General features: G+C 39.6%; 1 protein-coding gene across 3 annotated transcripts in view; it reads left to right on the top strand.

Moving 5' to 3' along the window:
* Positions 1-25,447, top strand: part of glyr1 (glyoxylate reductase 1 homolog (Arabidopsis)) — a 69,389-nt gene that overhangs the window by 4,599 nt on the left and 39,343 nt on the right. For all 3 annotated transcript variants that reach the window (XM_072268922.1, XM_072268923.1, XM_072268920.1), the window contains exons 5-6: positions 7,297-7,428; positions 10,187-10,255. In XM_072268922.1, coding sequence (XP_072125023.1) covers positions 7,297-7,428; positions 10,187-10,255 — 201 coding nt within the window. The remainder of the gene's footprint in view (positions 1-7,296; positions 7,429-10,186; positions 10,256-25,447) is intronic.

The following is a 25,447-nucleotide window of genomic DNA, read 5'->3' as shown; positions in this document are numbered from 1 at the left end:
GCAGGAATAGAAAAAGGAGACCTTGAAGCCTGCATTTCAATTTTTTAAGATAATGGCTGCAGACTAAAGTCAACTGCTCTGCTCGATCTCTGTATTCTTCAATTTCAAAATCTATCTCTCAGAGCTTTCTGGAGGATTTTACAGGCCTGGGATCAAGGAAATAATGCCATCTCAGATTATCATCCCCTTATTCTAAAATTGCTATTTAATATTTGTCATCTGGAGGATATTTACTCTCCTTTTTCTCTTTCAACTCAAAATAATAAATAACTTCAAATATTACCCCCTTGAAAGCATGCATACTCACTCTCTCATGGAACATCCTTATTGCAAGAATCTACAGTGGTCTTCAAGACAGCACATGTTTTGACACAGTGGAGAGTAGAATTAAAAGTAATTTATGTATTTATTCAGAGATACAACGCGGGATAGGTCCTTTCAGTCAAACGAGCCGAGTGGCACTGCCCAACAGCTCAACTATTTAACCCTAACCTCATCATAGGACAAAGCCGGCTGGTGGTGCAGTGCCATCCACACCAGATATTGAAGTGAGTGGTCCCGGGTTTGAATCTGGCCAGTTTTGTGCACTGCGCTGGGTTGAGCATTGAGCTCATAACTCGGCCTCGTTTAAAAACAGACAAATTGCCGAAGAAACTGCAAGGTTACCGCCTGATGTGCCACAAAGCACGGAGAGGGTGAAAAAAAATCATAGGGCAGTTTACAATGACCAGTTAACCTACTAACCAGCACACCTTTGGACTGTGAGAGGAAACCAGAACACCCAGACGAAATCCCTGTGGTCACTGGGAGAGCATGCAAATTCCTTTTCAGACAGTGCCAGTATTCATCTCCGAATTTTGACATCCTAAGCTGTAATAATGTCATGCTAACTGATATGCTACTGTGGCGCTCTTACAATGATGGTCTTCATGACAGCATTTTTTTTTGATACAGTGGGTAGAAATGCAAGGAATGTGCATTTCCTTAGTGAGGTGATAAAGCAAAATTGCCTGGGCCTGTTAAAATTTGTTTATTCCACTGCTACTCTCTTTCTCTCCACAGCCCTCATGGGTAAAGAATTTCAAAGATTCAGCATTCACTGGTTGGTGAAATTTCTGTACTCGATGGATGAGCTGTTATTTTGAGACAAATCCCTATTTCTGGCTCCAAGCCTCAGGAATATCAGCTCAGTATCAATACTGTCACAAGTCTAATAAGAAGTTTCTGTCTTCTTTAAGATCACCTCATTCTTCTGTCTAAAATGGGAATAGTTGAGGTCGATAACCTTTGGTTTTCCACCAATCACAGTCTTCCATCCCAAAAGTGACCTGTTTGCTCTTGATGTCTTCTGTTACTTGGCATTGGTTGGGTACTGGCATATGCCATTACAAAGGAAGGACTAGTTACACAAAGGACTGAAAAGTGTTAGATGGAACCAGAGAAAAATAATATTTATGTATGGGATGTCAAGAGATTAGAAAAAATTTATTTGTTTTGAGGCACGGAAAGTTAAAATGTGCTGAATAAAGTTCATACTCTGCAATTGCAGATATATGGAATATGGATTGATGTAAGCAGGTGTAGATTGGTTGGACTGGAAAGTTGTGAAAGAAGAAAAGAGCTGGTTCCCAATATAAAGGCAGGTGATGCGGGAGAGCTGCTAACCCTAGTTTTGCAAATGCCTGCCTTGGAATACTTTCTGCTGGGCGGCTGGTTCCCAACTGACTGGGGAGATCCAACCCAGAACAGAACCAGCAGTGACTTACTTTGCTGCCAGAATTTTGCCCTGCAGGCTATTGAACCTGTTGCTAAATGGAATGCTTCTGAAAGTCTGGTGTTCAAAAGTATTCAAGTAGTTGAATAATTTTATAAATAAGTAGGTTTAAAAATTAGAATAACATTTGTGCAGACAAAGTTTACTTCATTTGAAATTTTATTTAAACCAGGTAAGTTTGTTCCCATTCCTTTTAGTTTAGCCTAGTGCATGCTCGTGGCAGATGGTATGAAAATTAGATGAACTTTAAGTAAGGAGGAGGATATTGGTAGTGGGGGGGGGAGAGATTATGTGAGTGAAAGGGAATGCAGAGAAATCTAGAGGGATTCATTCTAGGAGGAAGTTTAAGGGACAGTGCTACTGAGTGTACTTTAGAAGTACTGTAGATAACAGGATGCACAATTGAATAGGTACATGAAATAGGAAATCTTGAGAAAGCAATTAACAAACTTTTGGAAATGTTTCATAAATAGAGGCATTGAGTGCAAAAAAGTACGAAGTTAGTTGTGAACTTAGTAGGCCACAGCTAAGTATTACTGTAAGTTCTGGTCACTGCATTTTAGGGAATGCAGGTCCTGAAGAAATGATTTGGAATGACTCCAGGATAATGGGTTTTGAATATGAGGATTGTCTGGAGCAGAGGTGGCCAACCTTTTACATTCCATGGGTCAATTTTTTCACGCACGAGTTGAGATGCGCCATACAACTCCTGTACCCCCATTCAATTCTTGTAAAAATATGTTACTATAGACATATTTAGCATTTATACATGATATATTGATTTAATATAAAAACAAGATGAACATTACTTACCTTAATGAGACTTCTTTTAACAAATATATTTTGTCTTCTTTTGATTTCTTCCTTTTTCTTAATCACATATTCTTTCCACAACTCAGACCCAAGCACTAGCTTCAGTTTTCCTTCTATTTCAGTCTGTTGTTGTGTTTTATAGTGTCATATTATTCTTCTATTATGTGAAAAACTGTTTTCACAAACAATGCAAAATGGTTTTCCTGACAGACACGCTATGAATAAGAACTCATTTTCCCACTGTTCATTGGATTCACGCTTACTATCACTTTCTGCTTTTCTTTTGCACTGTGATGGGTAACTGAATGTAAAAACAAGGCTTAATTTTCGGAAAAGTATAAAACTGCAAATGTTCACAAAGGACGAACAAAGCACAACTCCATAGTGCACGAGTGTCAATTGTAAACTGACTGACAAAAACCTACGATGCACTGCTGGTGCAGACGCCTGGCGCCTCAGGATCAAACAAGTATCAAACGTGTATTGAACAGTTATGGAACGACTGCAGAACAAAGGTCCTTCTTTCCTAGTTTGACTCACTGAACATTTTTTAAAAATTGAAAACAGATTAATGTGAAAGAAGATAACATTCGCCAAAAGATGTGCATGAAATAATAAAATCACTAAAAATAATTGCTAAGTTTTAGATTTATTCTCAGTAAAACCCATTCCTAGCTCTAAGCTTCTTGAATTCCTGTTTTAGGTTTTCTTCCTACAAATCGGTTTTTGGTTAATACTTTTTGCATGAGTAGGCTTACTTTTTTTTATTATTATCACTGGGGTGCAATGCACCACTTCTAATCATCCAATGAGCCACTTTCGGTGCATGCTCCATAGGTTGGCCATCCCTGGTCTAGAGCATGGTTACATGGTCACCCCTTGATTCTTTAAACCCCACCACTAATAAAAAGATACATAATGATTACCTTTACTGCCAAATGAAGCAGCAAATGACTTGTTTACAACCTGAGAACAATGAGTTGTTTTCACAGGAAATGTCTCGCACTAGCCTGGTGCCAGCTAGATGAGAATATGTGATGTTGGATGATAGGTTTTCAAATCCTTTCAGACCTGGTGTACACAAGTATTTAGAAAGTAAATGGTTATATTATTAATACTGTTTAGAAATGTTATTTTTCTTTTAAAAGCTTAATATTTTAAGCAGATTTTCTAAAATGCTTCATTTATTTCAATTTGTTTCTGTTATACTTTTATTAATAGTAAAACAATGTAAATAAGCAACATTCCTTTTTCCTTAAAGTCCATAATTATGATTAATAATTCATTAATCATTGATCATCTGCTCAAAATTATTATGGCACATGAGAGAATGTTTTAGAAGACTATTGCCAATTTAGGCACATGTACTCAAAAATGTTTGTCATTGCTTGTCTAGAAAATCTCAGGTTATTTTCCTTGGAGAAGCTTGAGGTAATTTATCTGATATATATTAGATCTGAACTGACTTGGATAGGATATTGGTGGTGGGGGGGAGGTCTATTCCCATTAGCTAGGCAGAGGAGGTCAAGTGAGTAAAGGAACTGAAGTTTTGAATACATTTTCTCCCATTTAAGGTGATTGGCAGAAGTCTGCAGTTGTGTTCAAAAGAAACCTTTATGCAGATTGTAGGCATCACGTGGAATTGACTGCCTCAATAGCAGGCTTTGTCTCTTGTTATCTATTCCCATTTCCTCCACTACCATGTGCGACTAATTCCTTTCTTTTTCCCCTCAGACTTTGTTCTCAAAATTGGCTTATTTTTAAAATGGAGTTGGCAAATAAAATAGTTTACCACACTCTGCCTCGGGTGTATTAAAATTTAAGGCTTTGTTTCACAGCGGTATCTACTGAGCATTATCCTTTTATATCTCTGGTATGTTGTTGATCAAATCAGTGAGCTACAGAATTGCTGATTGATAACTTAGCTGACTTTTAGAACATAAAACACTATAGCACAGTACAGACTCTTTGACCTATGATGTTGTGCTGACTTTTTAACCTACACCAAGATCAATCTAATCCTTCCCTTTTACAGAGCCTTCCATTTTTCTATCATCCATGCGCCAATCTAAGAGCCTCTTAAATGTCCCTAATGCATCTGCCTCTACTACAATGCCCGGCAGTGTGTTCCACCTACCTCTGGCATCCCCCCACCTATATTTTCGACATTCACTTTAAAATTATGCCTCATATCATCTTGTACACCTCTCTTAAGACTTTTCTGCCTGATCATTTTTATTATGCATATTATAACAGTCAAATCTTTCTAATTGTGAACATAAACCTGTATTCCTGAGGTATGTTAACTTTAGTAACCAAGTAACTAGTATGCTGGTATTTTAAATAAAATTCAATGTATTTTGGAAACCATGGTAGCCATAACTATGTGGAAAATAAATCATCTTAGTGTTCCATTCCGTTAGCTTTTTGAAATTGATAGCTATTTGCTCAATTTGTAACAACAGAAATTTTCTGTTTTCCTTCATCTGTTTTCTTCCTTCTTGCTCTTGGTATAAATAATTCAGTTATTTCCCACATGTCCAGTGTCTCTAAAGTGAGTATATCCCTCCCTGAGGACTAAATTGTGAGTTCGTGTGCACAATATCTGATTTAATTTTGCTTAGGGATTGAATAGAATTGTATCATTGTAGTTAGTTCGCTAAATTGACTTGTAATCTTTGTGTAAAACAAGAATCTCTTCAAAATATAGCTTGTCGTTTGTAGTGTGAATACAAATCTTTTAAAAATAACAAATACCATATTTCCTTTGAGAAAATTTTATTTTCTATGATCTGAATACTTTTTGGAATTGTTAATATCTGTATTAAGCTTGACTTAATGCCAATGGAGAACCTTAAAGATAACTATTTTAAGCTCTATCTTTGAAAGCATGACTGGAAAGGCCATAATTGGAATATGTATAAGAACATAAGAAATAGGAGCAGGAGTAGGCCATCCGGCCCATCGAGCCTGCCCCACCATTCAACAAGATCGTGGTTGATCTGTCCGTGTACTCAGCTCCATCTACCTGCTTTTTCCCCATAACCCTTAATTTCCTTACTATGTAAAAACCTGTCTAATTGTTTCTTAAATATACTTAGTGAGGAAGCCTCAACTGCTCCCCTGGGCAAAAAATTCCACAGATTCACCACTCTCTGGGAAAAACAGTTTCTCCTCATCTCCATCCTAAATCATCTCCCCTGAATCTTGAGGCAATGTCCCCTAGTTCTAGTCTCACCTACCAATGGAAATAACTTTCCTACTTCTATCTTATCTATCCCTTTCAAAATTTTGTATGTTTCTAAATGATCCCTTCTCATTCTTCTGAACTTCAGAGAGTATAGTCCGAGGCGACTCAAACTCTCCTCATAGGTTAACCCCTTCATCCCTGGAATCAACCTGGTGAACCTCCTCTGCACTCTCTCCAAAGCCAGTATATCTTTCCTCAAGTATGGAGACCAGAACTGTACACAGTGCTCCAGATGTGGCCTCACCAGTACCCTGTATAGTTGCAGCATGACCTCCCTGCTCTTGAATTCAATCTCTAGCAATGAAGGCCAACATTCTGTTTGCCTTCTTAATAACCTGTTGTACCTGCGAGCCAACCTTCTGCGATTCATGAACAAGCACTCCCAAGTCCCTCTGCACAACAGCAGGATGCAATCTTTCACCATTTAAATACTAATCTGCTCTTCTATTATTTCTTCCAAAGTGGATGATCTCGCATTTACCAACATTGTATTCCATCTGCCAGACCTTGGCCCGCTTGCTTAACCTATCTATATCCCTCTGCAGACTCTCCACATCCTCTGTACAATTTGCTTTTCCACTCAGTTTAGTGTCATCAGCAAATTTTGCTACGCTACACTCAGTCCCCTCTTCCAAATCATCAATGTAAATGGTAAACAGCTGCAGGCCCAGCACCGACCCCTGCGGCACCCCACTCACCACTGACTGCCAACAGAGAAACACCCATTTATACCAACTCCCTGCCTTCTATTAGTTAACCAATCCAATATCCATGCCAATACACTTCCTCCAACTCCATGCATCCGTACCTTATTTTTAAGTCTCTTGTGCGGCACCTTATCTTATTTTTCAGATTTCATAATAAGCTGTGAAAGTCAAAACTCATTGATCATTTGGAATTCTTCAATATTAGCAGTATTTTCATGTTAATGCTGTTTATCTTAAATTGACTGGGTGCAACTTGCAGTGTGCTTTTTTTTAAAATAGTCTCTTGGTTTGATAATGAAGTCTATTTGTACATTGACTTAGTGCATAGAGAAAGTGATGAAAATCATCTCTATATTCAGTTCATTTAGATGCATGCTGGAAATCTAGCACGTCCAAGTATCCCTGAGATACTGAGGCTCTCAGCATTGATACTGTACTGTTTGGTCTATCAGGCACACACCAACTCTGCAGAGGAAACTGTAGTTAGAATAGTTTATTCATTTGCCTCTCAATACTGGGACTTTGTGCTGTAGCTGTTGACCTTTGAGCTAATTTTTAAAAATCCAGCACATTGAGTTATTTTCAAAACTCCAAATGGATGAGACAAAGTACATCAGTGGATGGTCCGGGCTGAGTTGATTTACAGATTGTCCGGAAATGTGATTTTTCACAATCCATGCCACTTAAGGTAATGTTTAGCAGATTTCTGGATTATTGCTGTGCGTTTTCATTTTAAGCTAATTACTTTTTAGGTATCTGCACTTACCTCATCAGAAGATAAAAACAAACATATTTCATCTGAAGACAAAAGACAAAATTTGTCCGCAGCAGAAATTTCAGAACATAATACAAGGAAAAGGGGTCGACCACCCAAAGAAGAAAAGGTTAGTGTTAGGTAGATGAATTAAATATTTTCAATGGGCGGGGATGGATTTTTTGAATCAAATCTCTTACTAACTCTTCCTTCAGTTAGTCCTGACGAAGGGTCTCGACCTGAAATGTCGACTGTACCTCTTCCTAGAGATGCTGCCTGGCCTGCTGTGTTCACCAGCAACTTTTATGTGTGTTGCTTGAATTTCCAGCATTTGCAGAATTCCTGTTGTATGTGAGCAGATAACTGCAGTTCACAAAACTTGCACTGTATCACACAGTCTAGTTAGATGAAGCAAATAAATTCACTTTTGTGAATTCTGGAAGTTTATAGAGTCACAAAACTGCAACACAGAAACAGTAACTTAGGCCCATCCAGTCTGTGCCAAACCATTTAAACTGGCTAGTCCTAAGGACCTGCATACCCCTCCCATCCGTGTATTTATCCAAACTTCTCTTGAATATTGAAGTCACATCCATCACTTGCGCTGGCAACTTGTTCCACACTCACCACTCTGAGTGAAGACATTTCCCTTTGTGTTCCCCTTAAACATTTCACCATTCACCCTTGACATCTATGATCTCTAGATGTAGTCTTGCCCAAGCTCAGTGGAAAAAGCTTGCTTGCACTTACCGCATCTATACCTCTCATAATTTTGTATACCGCTATCAAATCTCCCCTCAATCTCCTACATTTTAGGGAATAAAGTTCTAACTTATTCCTTATAACTTAGGTCCTCCAGTCTGTGCAGCATCCCTGTATATTTTCTCTGTACTCTTTCTATCTTATTGACATCTTTCCTGTGGTTAGGCACGAAAACTGCACACAATACTCTAAATTATGCCTCACCAATGTCTTATACAACTTCACCATAACATCACAACTCCTGTACTCATTATTTTGATTTATGAAAGCCAATGTCCAAAAAGTGTTTTTTACGACCCTATCAACCAGTGATGCCACTTTCACTGAATTATGAACCTGTATTCCTAGATCCCTTTTTTCTACCTCCCTCCTCAATGCTCTACAGATCACTATACCCTGGTTGGTTCTCCAGAATGCAACACCTCTCACTTGTCTGCATTAAATTCCATCTGCTGTTTTTCCAGCTGGTGCAGATCCTGCTGCAAACTTTAATGGTCTTCCTTTCTGTCTACTACACCCTTAATCTTTGGTGTCATCTGAAAATTTGCTGATCCAGTTAACCACATTGTCATCCAGATCATTGATATAGATGACAACATTGGACTCAGCACCGATCCCTGAGGTACTAGTCACAGGCCACTCAGAGCAGCAACCACCTACTAGCATTCTTGCTTCTCCCACAAAGCCAATGTCTAATCCAATTTACTCCCTCATCTTGAATGCCAAGTGACTGAACCTTCTTGACCAATCTCCCACAGATGCAAAAATTCCATTTAAGATCTCTCCCATCTCTTGGCTCCACACATAGGTTACCATTATGATCTTCCAGAGGACTAATTGTGTCCTTTGCAATCTTTTTGCTCTAACATATATCTGTAGAAGCCCATAGGATTCTATTGCACCTTGTCTGCTTGAGCAACCCCATCCCTTTTAGCCCTTCTGATTTCATAAGTGTTCTCTTGCATTTCTTATACTCCAGATCTCTCATATTTGTTCTTGCCTGCCAAATCCTGCTATGCACCTCCTTTTGTTTCTTAACCAGGGCCTCAATATCTCTTGAAGACTAAGGTTTCCTAAACCTGTTATCCTTGCCATTTATTCTGACTGCACATACAAGCTTGGTACTCACAATATTTCATGTTGAAGGCCTCCCACTTACTAAGCCACCTTTGCTAGAAAACAACATGTACTAGTCCATACTTGCTAGATCCTTTCTGATGCTATCAGAATTGGCCTGTCTTCAATTTAGAATCACAATCCAAGAATCAGACCCACCCTTTCCCCAATTACTGTTACGCTTAGGGCTATTGACTCACGTTTGTCTAGGGGGTACCCCGTCCGCCTGCCAAACCGTGTCTCACGTTTGCATAGATGCTGTGTAATGCACCCCGGTACAAACTCACACATAAAAGATCAGACAGCACACAAGGTACAAGTAACTGCTTTATAAATCTTAATGTGACTATGTGGTTAATAGAGATACAAATACAAAAGGAAAAGAAAAAGGTGCCAAACTTATCAGAGTTCAACCAATATGTGCACAACATTGAAGCTCAGTAAATGGAGCCTTCTCCCCACCATTCGATCTCCTCCGAACTCCTCGACTCTCCGACTGGGGCCAACCATGGTGGTCTACCAGGGCGCGACCAGCACGTCCTTCCTCTCTGAAAAAAACCCAAGCCTGCGCAAACTAACAGCTTTCACACAGAAAGAATAACATCTCTTCCATTGGTTAGCAAATGAATACAAGTCCCGTTATCACTAATTATAACCCAAGCATGTTGCTTCAGAGAACCTTACCTCATCAGTTAACATTACAGAGAAGCCATTTCGTTATTAGCAGTTAGCAGCTAATATTACTGAGAACCCTACATTGCCTTGAAACAAATGGCAAAGTGTTCCCCCACACAAACTTCTGTCACCTACCCTGTCTCGTTCCCTAATAATAGATCAAGTCTCATACATTCTCTTGTTGGAGCTTCTACATAGTGATTAAGGAAACTTTTTAGAACATATTTGACAATCTCATCTACTCCTTTTATAGTATGGGAGTCCCAGTCAATACGTGTTTATAACATGTTCCTGTTTATAATGTGTGTATTTGTGATGTTTTGTTCGAAATGCAGGATGCTTTTCCTGAGCCCTCCACAGTAAAGAGATTGGATACAAGTCCAGTTGCAAGCTACAAATGGAAGGTGAGGTGCAAACTTTTCTTTAAACTTGGTTACACCCTGTAGCTTTGCCACTTTACCTCTAATGGTTTTATTTGATTGATTTATCTTTTGATACCCTACACACAATCAAGTTGGAAACACCTCAGTTTGCTGCAGTATACCTGGGGAATGGTGATTCTGATATTTTAGGTGTAGCTTTGGAAACTACAGGATTGGAACAGAGCATTATGGCTCTGGAATGTCACTTTTCTGTGTGATTTTGTTTTGGAGAAAATTTGCACAGTTCTTTATGTCAGAATATCACTCTTGCAATAGATACTGAGAGCTTGGAAGTAGTAAATTTCTCACAGAAGTGTACAGCAAAAGAAGCAATGATTGTGTCTATGCCAGCCAAAAGCGTATTTGAGACTAATTCCATTATGCAGCTCTGAGTTGTTGATTCTCATCCTATTAATTTCAGTTTATGTCCTCTAGTCTTTGACTTCTAGAAATAGAAATAAGTTCTTCCGGATCTTAGTATAAATCTTCCATCTTCATTTACAAGTTACAAATAGTCTAGATAATCTTGCTCTAACTAAACTTCTCAAATCCATTTTAAATCTTCCTTGAACCTTCTCCGGCTGTGCTGCCACAGGAGCTCATCTCTATATTGTGCTTGTTTCATAATGACGTGAGTTCATGATGTTAATCAATGAGTCTACAGCAGAACCAGTGAAGATTGATGTCAATCAAGACCCCATCATTGCCTCAACATTTCTTTGAAAATTTCTGGTTGTAGTGTTGTACCTTGTATCCAAAAAACTGCAGTGCTGGAGCAGATCTCCAGAACTAATGGTAAACTGTTCACCCTGTAGCAACTATGTTCCAGAACCAAATTTACTCCATTAAAATTACTTGGTTATGGAATTGCAGTGTGTAGATGATAGTTATTGAACACACTTGAATTCAACGTCTACAAGACAAAAGATTTTCTTGGACTATTTTGCCATCACAATAAAGATTGATGTCGAGGGCTAGGTAAAAGTGTAGCACTTAATATGCTCAAGCCCCTTTTTGGAAAAGGTAAATATTGATGATGAAGCTTGCCATTGTTTTCAATGTACTTGCACTGTCTTTAATCATTTAAGGAGAGGGTATTTGAAGATTAAGACCTCAAACCTGATATTAAACTCATGGTCTACTGGGCAGCAGGGATTTCTTTGCTTGTTTTTCCTGAGATTTGGATTATTGGCAGCTGGCATGTCAAGATGTTGGATTATAGCGCCATCGTTGTCTCTGCAAAATCCTCCAAATTTAATGAAAGGACAAATGAGGCAGTATCATTACTCTTTGCTAAGCCTATATCTGTAGTTTTGAGGTCTTAGTCACACTCAGTCAGCTGCAATGTGCTGTTTGCATATCAGACGTCAGTTTACCAAAGTAGATACTGTTGTAGCAAGAAGTGGTCATACAAATAAATAAAAGTTTAAAAATTTGCTCAAAGCCTTGTTGAACAGATGCAATATTTCCACAACTTCCTGGAACTTGTAGCCCATGACAAGAACCTGGAGGCCATGTGTCAGATACATGGAGGTCTTGCAGAATCAGTGGAAGGAGATGACTATTTTACTAATTACCTACCCATGACCTGTCCCATCTGAAAGTGTCTCCCTTCCCTCTGTTGGCTTGATTAACCACCTCAGAATCCTCAAAACCTATATCGTCCTTGCTCCCTTAGGGCTGCCTGAGCAAACAACTAACTGTCTTGGAGAGCAGAGTATTTTAAGTATTTATAGTTTATTCATTGACTACTATCATCAACAACTAGAGCGAGTGGCAATGGTGTGTTTGTAAAAAGACAAAAAATATAGGATAGTAAATGTATTATTGACTTCAATTAAGTATGGTTTTTTTAAAACTATTAATTGTCTTGAATTTGAGAAGACATTTTAATTTAGATAGTTGAAAGGAGAATAAACAAGTTGGGGATTGCAGAACCTAATTACTGTGGAATCTAGAAAATTTGGAAAAAGTTACTGCATGGGAATATGTCCACAATTCAAAGGCCTTTCAAGTTCCTAAAAGTTGAATGTGCAACGCCTAGGCTACGTCCACACTACGCCGGATAATTTTGAAAACGAAGCTTTTTCTCTTCGTTTTGACCCTCTGTCCACACTAAAACGGCGTTTTCATCCCCTGAAAACGGAGATTTTCAGAAACGGTCTCCAGAGTGAATAAATCTGAAAATGCCTAATATCCGTTGCAGTGGGGACATGGTCAACGGAGCTTTTTAAAGCCGCTGTCATGACGTGCCACAACAGATGGCAGCAGCACGGCATTGCATTGTTTTCTTCTTCTTATTATTATTATTATTATTACTTCATTGTTGCCAAACAATTGATACTAGAGCGTACAATTATCACAGTGGTATTTGATTCTGCACTTCACAGAACCTAACAATTTCAGAACAGAGGGCAACGAGACTGAAGCCAGAGGAGTTAGAAATGTACTCACCAAATGCTTCGACCCATAGCTTACTGAATAAATAAGTATACTCACTTTGTCCTGTTTTCTGTCCTTGCTTGTATGAAGGTAAGGACAGAAAACACCCTCCGCCACCTCCAGTTTAAATTCCATGCGGAATATTTTGGAGGATCAAGAACCAAGGTGGTTTACCTATTTATACAAGTACTTCTCTGACAATAGATGTGTAACGGCTTAATGTAACATTGTATGGAAATACAAGATAACACTGATGCAGACATGTTTTATACATTGAACAAGGTGCTTTATTAATGCAACAGAGTTATTCAGTTTTTCAATGTTCGTCGTCAGCGGGTCATACTGTCCATGAACTCTCTGTCAGTTGCCTCCATACGCTCAAGTATTTGTTTTTTTCTTTAGTTTTAAGTCCTCCTGCGCGAGAGCCAAGAGCAATTCCTTTTAAGTTTTTCTACTCTGTAACTGGACAAACGCGCACCAAGTATACCGTTTCCTCTTCGCTTGTTTTCTGTGTGTCCTGCGTGTGCCCAGTAGGAGAAGATTCACCCAAATATATGTCTAATGTGGACAGAGATATTTTGAAAAACGCTTAGTGTGGACGCCTGTCATTTTTACTCGAAACCAGCGTTTTCAAAATTATCTAGCGTAGTGTGGACATAGCCTAAAGAGAATGTTTGGATCAGTATAGTATTTATTCATTCTAGAACAGTTGTCTTTCATGAGCCAAGAATATGCAAAATACCAAGTGTATCATTTGCTTTGTATAATTTAGAGCTTTGTATGTAACAATTTCTACTTATGGGCACATGCCTAGGTATTTTAGTTCAATGATTAATTTACAGATCATTTTCATCAAGAGCTTCTAACATGATTGATGCTTGTTGCCACAAATGTAAAAAGTTCATTGTGTATTACTGCGCCAGGTATACAGTGGAATAATGCTTTGTATGTCTTCTGCAGAAAAGTGGAATAATGAAAAGTGAATTGAGCTTAAAATTTCCTTGGGAGTATGTGCAATACCGAGAAAGCAACATGCTCATGGACTGTATAAAATGTTGCAAGTGACAGAATGCTTGGCTGATTGTTTTGTAATTTTTCATGGTTATACAAAACTGCTTCATTGGTGATCTTGTGATCTTCTGTTGCAAAATGGTGTACTTGTTGAGTCTTGTGTAGGTTAATTTGCCCAATGCATATGCAATAATCTCTCTGTTCCGTCGTTCCTTCATTCATTGTCTAATACGAACATATCCAGGGAAGCCATGCAGAGCTGAAATCTCCCATCGTACAGTTGTTATATCATAAATTCAGTTACAAATGGCCTCAATTCTAAGGTTACATACCATGGATGAGCATTTTCTTGCCCAATATACAGGGATTTCAGTTAATTGGACCATCAGTTAATTGGGGCTGCCGCTTGTTTGGGACAATTCATAAAAAACAAAAACTAATGAAGAATATAGCCAGGATTCCATTTGTTTATTTGGGATACTATGCTGCTTAATTAGGACAAAAGACTGACACCAAACAATTTCTAACTAGCATCAGCCATGTGCATTGGAGCACCACATCATGCTTGGAGCAAACAATTTTTAAATAGTATCAGTTGTGTGTGTTTGTGTTCAAAAGCAATGATTTTTGTTATTGACAGTTGGTGAGAAATAGACAGGCAATTCAGAATTGTTGTGCTGTCTGTGAAATCAGGCATTCAGGCTTGGAGATGGCAGAAATAGCCGGGAGTGAAAATGAAATCATTTCAGTACTTCAACAAGTAAGGTAGTGGTCACCAACCTTTTTAAGCCCAAGATCCCCTACCTTGGCCTTAGTGAAAGGCAAGGTCTACCCACTAACTTGTTTAGAGAGAAAACAACTCAGATTGTACTTCCAACTTAAGGCTTTTTGTTTGGGCTAATTGTATTTGAATTACATAAAATGCTTTTGTCAAACTTTCAAATTAATTCAACCAAGAAAACACTAACTAGCATATCAAACAGTCCAAAGCTGTCTTTCTTTAAGAATAATACAATACTTCATACCTTTTGTAGTAACTTCTACTTTGAAAAAGGACCACTGACAACTTCATGTCCAAAGGAACAACTTTATCTGGGACGGGAAAACCAATGCGGCGGAGGGGCTTATACACACATGCGCAGAAAAGACCGGAAGTAAAACCCTGCAACCCTGGAAACGACCTCTGTTTACAAACAGCTTTCTGTAGCAAGTGTATTGCTATACAGTATTACCATTATCCTAATTGGTATTAACTTATCTTTATAATGCTCACATTACAATACTCCTCCCCCTTTAAATTCCAACATTCCCCAAATGTAAAAGGACTGGGAAACAAAAAACAGTGGTGTCATTATCTTGCGTACCTCTAAAACTTATACTAGTGTCTCAATAACAGTTTACCAATACAAAACACCTGAAAAACATGGCAGATTCAACATTCAGTCTAACAAAGGAAACTGTCCATTCAAGTATTCAGTCTGTCAGGAGGTTTGCGAGGGTACTGTGCTGCAACAGATGAAAATGATGAAATCTAAGTACAGAAGCTATCTTACTGACTGACAGACACCTCACAGACTGTCTCAGACTGGCTGTCTGTAGTTATGAGCCAAATTTCAGGGAAGTAGCAGAAAGTATTCAGTCCCAGTCATCACACTGAGTGCAGCAGTCAATTTTGATTCATTTATTTTTCATGTTGAAATAAAATTAAATAATGAAACATAGAATTAAAGGTGTTGTAATGTGAGCATTATAAAAATAACTAATACTAATTATGATAGTATTTCCGGGTTGCGGGGTTTTACTTCCGGTCTTTTCTACTGTGGTGCATGGCGGGGGAGCTACACGCGTGTGCACTGGGCAGAAAGAACGGAAATAAAAACCCGCAATCGGGAAACAATCTCTCTTTACAAACAGCTTTCAGTAGCGGAAGTATTGCTATATTACCATTATCCTAATTAGTATTACTTATAATGCTCACATTACAACAGTATTTGTGTATTTATTTTTCTTTTTTTTGGGATCTACTGGGAAAGATCGACTGGTTGATCACGATCGACCGGTTGGTGACTACTAAAGTAAGAAAATACAAAGAGTTTGAAGGTATCAACAATCATCCTGAACGTTACAATGCAAATGAAGATTTGAAAGATGCAGTAGTCAAAAGTATTGTTTGAAAACTGTCCATTATCCACTGAGTATCTGCTCTGATTTCCTTCATTTAGTCAATCAAAAGAACATGGCAGCATATACTGGATAAGTTCTTCAGTTGATAACTATTTGGAACTAATACATAGTTTTAATGTATTGTAGTATTGGTAGTGTTTTAATTTGTTCTGTATTTTATTTATACGTAATTTTTATTCAGTTAAGTGGTAGCTTGTCTTTTTTTTAATACCTTTTTAACTATTTCCATGAAACTTAGGCGAATTGGGACAAGCACTTAATTGGGCCAAAATATGCTGGTCCTGATGTGTACCAGTTAACTAGAATCCATTCTACAGTTAATTATTGGTTATTGACCAGTCTACGTTCTTCCAGAGGACTCCATGTATCACTTACCATCTACTTTCGTTGGCTATCCCCCTTCCCTTTTGACACATACCAGGCAGAGCCCTGCCCCCACCTCTGTTACTCAGACCACATCTCTGTTATGCAAATCCCAGTATACAGACTGCTCAACAGGCGCTCCAGACCAGTTCAGAAGCAGGTGAAAACCTGCCCAGCAGGAGCCATCTCTGCTCTTCAAGACTGCTTTGAGCACACTGACTGGCACATGTTCAGGGAGGCTGCAACCGATGGCGACTCTACCAACTTAGAGGAGTAGATGGTACCAGTGACTAGCTACATCAGCAAGTGCATTGATGACATCACTGTGGCCAAGACCATCACTACACGCGCTAACCAGAAGCCATGGATGACCGCGGAGGTGCGTGTGCTGCTGAGGACCCGTGACTCCACCTTCAGAGCAGGCGACAAGGCAACCCTAACAACAGCGAGGGCCACACTGTCCCGGGCCATCAGAAAGGCAAAGCGTGCACACACCCAGCAAGTCCACAGTCACTTCCAGGACAGCGGCAACACGCGGCGCATGTGGAGGGGCATTCAGGACATCACCAACTACAAGACAACACCACCTGCCTGTGCTGGTGTTGCCTCCCTCCCAGATGCATTGAACAATTTCTACGCTCGTTTTGAGGTGGAAAATGATGTGGCTGCGAGGAAGACCACCCCTCCTCCAAATGACCAGGTGCTGTGTCTAACTGTGGCCGATGTGAGGAGAACCCTGTGCAGGGTCAACCCCCGGAAGGCTGCTAGACCAGACAATATTCCTGGCAGAGTGCTCATAGAGGATGTGCAGACCAGCTAGCAGAGATTCTCACTGACATCTTCAACATCTCTCTGAGCAGCACCATTGTTCCTACATGCTTCAAGGCCGCCACCATCGTCCCCGTGCCGAAGAAGTCTTCAGTGTCCTGTCTCAACAACTACCATCCTGTTGCACTCACATTCATCATCATGAAGTGTTTTGAGAGGCTCGTCATGAGGCACATCAAGACCCTGCTGCCCCCCTCACCGTACCGTCCCAACCATTCAACAGACGATGCCATTGCCATCACCCTCCACCTGGCCCTAACCCACCTGGACAAAAAAGACACGTACGTTCGAATGCTGTTCATAGACTTCAGTTCAGCATTCAACACAATCATTCCTCAGAAACTGATTGGAACATTGAGCCTACTGGGCCTGAACACCTCCCTCTGCAACTGGATCCTAGACTTCCTGACTGGGAGACCTCAGTCAGTCCAGATTGGAAGCAGCATCTCCAAAACCATCACACTGAGCACGGGGGCCCCCCAGGGCTGTGCGCTCAGTCCACTGCTGTTCACTTTGCTGACCCACGACTGTGCTGCAATACACAGCTCGAACCACATCATCAAGTTCACCGATGACACGACCGTGGTGGGTCTCATCAGCAAGAACGATGAGTCAGCATACAGAGAGGAGGTGCAACGGCTAACAGACTGGTGCAGAGCCAACAACCTGTCTCTGAATGTGAACAAAACAAAGGAGATGGTTGTTGACTTCAGGAGGACACGGAATGACCATTCTCCGCTGAACGTCGACGACTCCTCCATAGGGATCGTTAAGAGCACCAAATTTCTTGGTATGCACCTGGCGGAGAATCTCACCTGGTCCGTCAACACCAACTCCATAGCAAAGAAAGCCCAGCAGTGTCTCTACTTACTGCGAAGGGTGAGAAAAGTCCATCTCCCACCCCCCATCCTCACCACATTCTACAGAAGTTGTATTGAGAGCATCCTGAGCAATTGCATCACTGCCTGGTTCAGAAATTGAATCATCTCGGATCTCAAGACCCTACAACGGATAGCGAGGTCAGCTGAGAAGATCATCGGGGTCTCTCTTCCTGCCATTACAGACATTTACACCACACGCTGCATCCGCAAAACAAACAGCATTATGAAGGACCCTACGCACTCCTCATACAAATTCTTACTCCCCCTGCCATCTGGCAAAGGGCACCGAAGCATTTGGGCTCTCATGACCAGACTATGTAACAGTTTCTTCCCCCAAGCTGTCAGACTCCTCAATACCTAGAGCCTGGACTGACACCAACCTACTGCACTCTACTGTGCCTATTGTCTTGTTTATTGTTCATTGTAATGCCTGCACTGTTTTGTGCACTTTATGCAGTCCTGGGTAGGTCTGTAGTCTAGTGTAGTTTTTGTGTTGTTTTTTTGTAGTTCAGTGTAGTTTTCGTATTGTTTCATGTAGCACCATGGTCCTGAAAAATGTCTCATTTTTACTGTGTACTGTATCAGCAGTTATGGTCGAAATGACAATAAAAAGTGACTTGATTTGACTATTCATTTGAAACAAGTAATCTCCCAAATTCACAAACGAGAAAATCTGCAGATGTGGTGTGCCTGCCCCTTCCCTTTCTTCCATGGCCTTCTGTTCTCTCCTATCAGATTCCCCCTTCTACAGCCCTTTATCTCTTTCATCTATCAGTTTCCAAGCTCTTTACTTCACCCCTCCCCCTCTCCAGGTTTCACCTATCACCGACTACCGTGCACTCCTTCCTCTCCTCCCCCCAACTTCTTACTCTGACAACACACATCAAAGTTGCTGGTGAACGCAGCAGGCCAGGCAGCATCTCTAGGAAGAGGTACAGTCGACATTTCAGGCCGAGACCCTTCATCCTGCTGCGTTCACCAGCAACTTTGATGTGTGTTGCTTGAATTTCCAGCATCTGCAGAATTCCTCGTGTTTGTGTTTTTAAATTCACTACTGCAAAGCATCTTCCGGTGATGCCTACACTGAAGAAGTTTAAATCTTCTCTTCGACGGGAGTTCAGTGAAACCATCTCTCACTGCTCCCCATCTGTAATTTCTTCGGCTCTTCAACTTTTCGACCACATCTTGACTCAGACTCACCTTCTCCCTGGGCCTCCTGTCCCATGATCCTCTCATACCCCTTTTGCCAATCACCTGTCCAGCTCTTGGCTCCATCCCTCCCCCTCCTGTCTTCTCCTATCATTTTGGATCTCCCCTCCCCCACCCACTTTTAAATCTCTTACTAGCTCTTTCTTCAGTTAGTCCTGACGAAGGGTCTCGGCCTGAAACGTCGACTGTACCTCTTCCTAGAGATGCTGCCTGGCCTGCTGCGTTCACCAGCAACTTTGATGTGTGTTGCTTGAATTTCCAGCATCTGCAGAATTCCTCGTGTTTGCGTTCTTACTCTGGCCTTTTTTTTTCCCCCAGTCCTGATTAAGGGTCTTAGCCAGAAACATTAACTGTTTGCTCTTCTTCTTAGATGCTGCCTGGCCTACTGAGTTCCTCCAGCATTTTGTGCGTATTAATCTCTCAATATTATCCTTGTATTACACTGGACAGCAAATTTTTTCAAAAGTGTGCTTCCTCAGAATTTTTTTTTGTTTATGATGGACTGCTTGAAGATAAACACAAATATAATTTCAGACTACTTGTATCACGTAGGAATTTGGAGAAACAACAAATTATCTTTTATTGAATATAATGTGTTTAATTGGATAATGGTGCTGATGCTTTGCAATAGTTCAACTAAGTTAAACATATTTTGTTAATAATTTTCATTTGTACTCAGCGTCTGAGGCTTCCCGCTTAAGTGTCCAACAATAATTCACCAGCATTGATGGATTCCAGTTGCCCTGGTATCTTTTCTCCATGACTGCAATGTCCTGGTGAAACCTTTGACCATGCTCGTCACTAACAGCACCGAGATTTGCAGGGAAGAAGTCTAAATGGGAATGCAGAAAATGAATCTTTAGTGATATGTTGCATTTCATGGTTTTATATGCTTGAAGCATGCTTTCAACCAGCTTGATGTAGCTTAGTGCTCTGTAGATGCCGAGAAAAATTTCAACAACTTCCTTGAATGCCTCCATGTGATTTTCTCCGGTCCCACTAGAAATTCTTCAAATTGCCTGTCATTGGTGACCTGTTTGATTTGTGGACCAACAAAAATGCTTTCCTTAATCTTGGCATCAGTTATTTCTGGGAAGCATCTGTCTCAAATATCAAAATCCTTCATAGAAATTTTTGTGCTTGGTGATAGCAAATTCCATCCTTACAGTCCTGAACCCAATAATTATTACTAAAACCTGTCCTGCCATGCAGCAGCCACGCCGCCTAAGCATTCCTGGACAAGATAGGAAACTTACCAGCTTACATTGTAGGCAACATTTTAATTGACTTGAATTATGAATTGAAATAATAAACAAACTTATTTTAAAAACTGGTGCGTGAAAGGGAAATTTCGTGGTAATTATCATGATCAGTAGCCCAAAATTCATAAGATACACCTAAAGGTATTCAGGAAGCAAAATCTTTGTTGTCCAGTGTTATTTGTTAATATTTCTGAGTTCTTTTACTGCCATAAAAACCTACAGTGGTGCATGTTTTCTTTCTCTAAATACACTAATTCAAAAGCAATAGACTGCTCATATGAGTTTTGTTACTTCAATTACACAAATCAAATCTGCCTTATTCAGTTGGACAGGGAATTTGTTCTGCTGTGACATGCTTCATAACAGCTACCTCAAGTTAAAAAAAAACCATTGTATTTTCTCCAACCTCTTGATGAGTTTCTTCCACTTATCAACTTCTCAGCTAAAATCACCAGATGGTACTGGTCTGATTTTTCTGTCCCGTTGTAATGATCAAGCTCACACTTTGGAGAAATTCGACACATTCAAACTTGCTAATTAACCCTGATTAGTACTTCCCAGCTGACGAAACTTGCTGTTTTTTCAATAATCCTTTTTCAGTTTTGAATGTACGCATGACACTGCTTGTCATCTCTCTTCTCTCCCAGTAAATCTTCTGACTCCCTTCCTCGATATCCATTATCTTCAGGTATTTACTCAATGTGACTTGCCAGCCTGAATGGTATTTACTGCTTTATAATTACAGTCACTTTGGTCATTTGGCAATGCAGAAGACCATTTGATTCTATAACTCTGTCATTCCACTCAGTGCTTTATCCAGTGGAGGGGTAAACTTGTAATCTCATACCACACAATATGAAATGCCTCTAGTGTGAGGTGTTGCATTTTGGGAAGGTAAGTGAGGGAAGAACCCTCATTGACTGTACAGCCCTGGGGTGATTTACAGAACAGGGGACGTAGGACATGGTTCCCTGAAGTTGGTGTTGCAGATAGATGGTGGAAACAGTTTTTGGCATGTTGGCTTACACCAGTCGGGGTATTTGAGTGTAGAAGTTGAGATGTTATCTTGCAGATATGCGAGGTGTTGGTGAGGACATAATTGAAATACTATATTCAGGTTTGGTCACCCTGCTAAAGGAATGATGCCATTGAGCTGGAAAAAATGCAGACAATGTTTATAAGGATGTTGCTAGGACTCCAGTTACGGAGGGAGGTTGAGCAGGTTTGGTGGAGTTTTTTCATTGCAGTTTCAGAGCTTAAGGGGGTATTGCAGAGATGTATGAAATAGGGTGAAATTGCATAGTCTTGTACCTAGGATTGGGGAATCAAGAACTAGATGGCACAGGTTTAAAGGTGTGTGTGTTTGTGTTTGTGTTTGTTTTACTAGGAACCGGAGGGGCAAATTTCTGACTGACGGTGTTCATTATCTGGAATGAGCTGTCATAGGAAGTAGTTGAGGCGGGTATATTGACAACATTTAGAAGGTAGTTAGGTTCGTGGATTGAAAAGGTTTAGAAATATGTGGACCAAACAGAGACAAAAACTTACAAACAAGGGAAAATCTGTAGATGCTGGAAATTCAAGCAACACACACAAAATGCTGGAGGAACTCAGCAGGCCAGGCAGCACCTTTGGAAAAGGTGCAGTTGGCATTTCAAGGCCGAAACCCTTCGGCAGGGCTGGAGAAAAAAAGCTGAGGAGTAGATTTGAAAGATGGGGAGCGGGGAGAGAGAAACTTGAAGGAGGAGGGGATCTTGGTTGGCATGAACTAGTTGGGACCTCTTTTTTCTGAGCTGTATACACATGCAGCAAAGCAAGTTATCAGACTGATTCTTTGAGGTTTCCACTTACTCTGTTGTTCAATGAATGCCATTGCATCCTGGAAAGATACTTTTGGGCATCTTTTTGTTTCTGATCTTACCTGCCAACAACTAACTCCCAGAGCAATCTTAACCCTCTTCTCAAAAAAGCATTTTCTGTTACATTTATTACTTTATGTCTCTGCTTCTGATTCTGAAGTATGTAATAAATGTTGCTGCTTCAATAACATTGTCTTTTAGTTGTTTCAAACCCTTCTTCATATTTCTTAATCAGTGTTCTAGCCTAATTGTTTCAAGTACATGATTCGTTAGCAGATTCCTGGAAGATTTATTGTAGTTATCCTGTCCCAGAGTGTCGGTTTGCTTCCAACATACCCCAGTCCCACAGTCTAAATTAATGCTTTGTCTTTTATACCTTTCAAGTTTTAAACAAGTTGTTTAAGCACATTGTTTACTTCACATCATTCTTGACGTGACTGACATCTGTAGTTTATGACTTGTATGACTTTAATGTACAATTAATGTTACGTTTGCTTTAAGGATCTTTACAATGCTATTCCATTACTGTAGCAATTTTAAAACACCAGGACAGATCATGAATCAATTGTTTTTTTCATTTAAAACTGTACTTGTTTAAGCTGTCCCTTGCAAATTCCCAGAAAAACTGTGAGGCATCTGTGTGCTGGCCCATCAAACCCTGTTCCCATATTACTTCCATTTCTTGTGTTTGTTTTCTTCCCAGAGACTATAACGATATCATGTTTAACTGTATTATATGTCTCGATGAACTGGATGTTAAATTATTTGAATCCAGGGAGAAAGTTCCACGTTTACTTCTGGGTGCCACCATTTTCTCATGTTTCCAATAACTGAGCTAGGCATTAGTATTAGTCTAAGTAATTCTAACCCCCCCCCCCCCCCCCAACTTGTGGCATCATGCTTAACTAAAATTTTTATGTAGTTCTGCATCATATTCATAATCAACATCAACAAATGTTTATTAGTTATCCAGCAGGAATACATAGCCCTTTCTGATTCACATGCTCAATTAATTTTTCATTTGTGCTATAAACAATGTACAGATAAGGTGTCAGTGGCAAAAATGGACACAAGATTTAGTGCTCCTTTTCAAACGTTTCACCCATTTCTCATTTGCTGTCAACTGCTTCAGTCCACTGTCTTTCTCTCTATAGCTTTATTTTGTCTTAAGTATGCATATGTATTTTTGTTAATTTTATTTATTGTTTAATATTTAGTTTCTCTCAGGTTCTTATTGGTGTTCATTTGATTTAAGCAGTTAGCCCAATTAACCATTTCATGAAACATTGTCATGTATTGTCTGATGCCCCCTTTCATTGCAAAATCATCATCCATTTCCATTGTTTGATATCTTTCTTAGTCAATTATATTTCCATACTCACTGCAGTAACCTGTTATATGTTGTCCAATATCAGCCTAGTTTTTGTTTCAGGTAGTCTTCAAAAGGACCAAGTCCAGAAATCTTGGCTGTTTTCTCCATGTTTCAGGATGTGGTCATGCCATCAAAAGCTGCTCTTTAAAATGGTCATGAACAAGAATATAAACTTCTTGAAGAAAGAAAGCACTCATCTACACCTTTCTGATTAATTTAACAAATCAGCTAAAACCTGTTTGTGAGTGTTCCAGTTATTTTGTCCCACTCAAATACACTTCTGCAATTTTCCATTTGTGATCTGGAATATATCATTTGAGATTCAGCACTGTTTCTACCAGCACTGGAAAGTCTCCTTGTATAGTATTTCTATAAGAGTGTTTACTACCACAATCATCTTCATCTTTGATTATTTAACTCCGAGAAACATCTAAGACATCTATGTATGTTCATATTTTTGGCTATCGGAGGTTTTCAAAGTTCAGATATCAGTCACAGTTTAGGCTGTGCAATAAAATCCCCAAATGTCTTGTTTTTTTAAGTGCTGTCAAAGTTTGGTTATTCCCTTACATTTGTACATTTCTCTTTGATATTTCTGAAGCGAGATGCAAATGGCCCCAAATGTGTTAAATTTGTCACTGGTTCAAATTTGTCCTATGATGCATGCTTGCAAGCAGGTGCTAAAATTTTCAAATTTACTTGATCTTTTCTGGCATTTCTTGCAGTTTGAAAGGTGTCATCACTGTTTAGAAAGAACAGACCATTTGGCTTAATTTAAGAGCCTGGGGCCTATATATATATATATATAAAACCAGAGTGAGTGAGTGTGCGCAAGCATGCGTGATGCAAGTTAAATATAGTGGTCCAGAGGAAATATGTATATGTGTGTGTGTGTTTTTTATATTTTTATATATTTGTGTGTGTGTGTGTGTCCGTCCCCAAATGAAACAACTTTCCTCTGGACCACTATATTTAACTTGCATCACGCATGCATGCGCACACTCACTCACTCTGGTTAATTGGGTCATTGGTTAATCAGGGCAGCCACATGTGGGACAGTACTTAAAGAACAAAAACTGAATTGAGAAAATAGCTGGGATTCTCTTTGTTTATTTGGGGCACTATGCCACTTAAGTGGGAGAGAAGATTTACCAAAGTTTCTAACTTGAGTCGGTCGCGTGCACTTCGGTGGTGGTTAAGTACTATACTGGGCTTTGTGTGAATAGTTTTTAAATAGCATCAGTTGCATGTATTTCTGTTCAAAAAGTAGTGATTTTTATCACTGATATTTCATGAGAAATAAGTAGTAAGACAATGCAGAACTGTTTCTCACTGTGGTTTCAAGCATTCAGGCTTGGAGATGCGAGAAATAGCTAAGAATGAAAATGAAAGGATTTCATTGCATTAGGAATGATGAATTTGAATGTTACAATGAAAATGAAGATTTGGAGGATGCAATTGTCAAAAGCATTATATGAAGGTAGTCCATTATCTGCTCTAGGTGTCCGAGCTGATTTTTTTTCCATTTACAGTCAATTAAAAGACAATGTAGATGAATTCCTTTGTCAATACCTTAGGAACTACAGTTTTGTGATACTGTGGTAGTGTTGTTAGTGTTCTAACTTGTTCTCATTTAATTTATATACATAACCAAAAACGTATGAAAAAGAACATGTAACTAATTAACGATTTCCATGAAACTTCAGCTAATTGGGATAGCCAATTAATTGGGCCAAAATGTATTGCTTCCAGTGTGTCCCAAT

Source organism: Mobula birostris, chromosome 9 (assembly GCF_030028105.1).
Source record: "Mobula birostris isolate sMobBir1 chromosome 9, sMobBir1.hap1, whole genome shotgun sequence".
Lineage (NCBI taxonomy): Eukaryota > Metazoa > Chordata > Chondrichthyes > Myliobatiformes > Myliobatidae > Mobula > Mobula birostris.
Note: the sequence above shows the minus strand (reverse complement) of the source record. Positions and strands in the feature narration are given on the sequence as shown.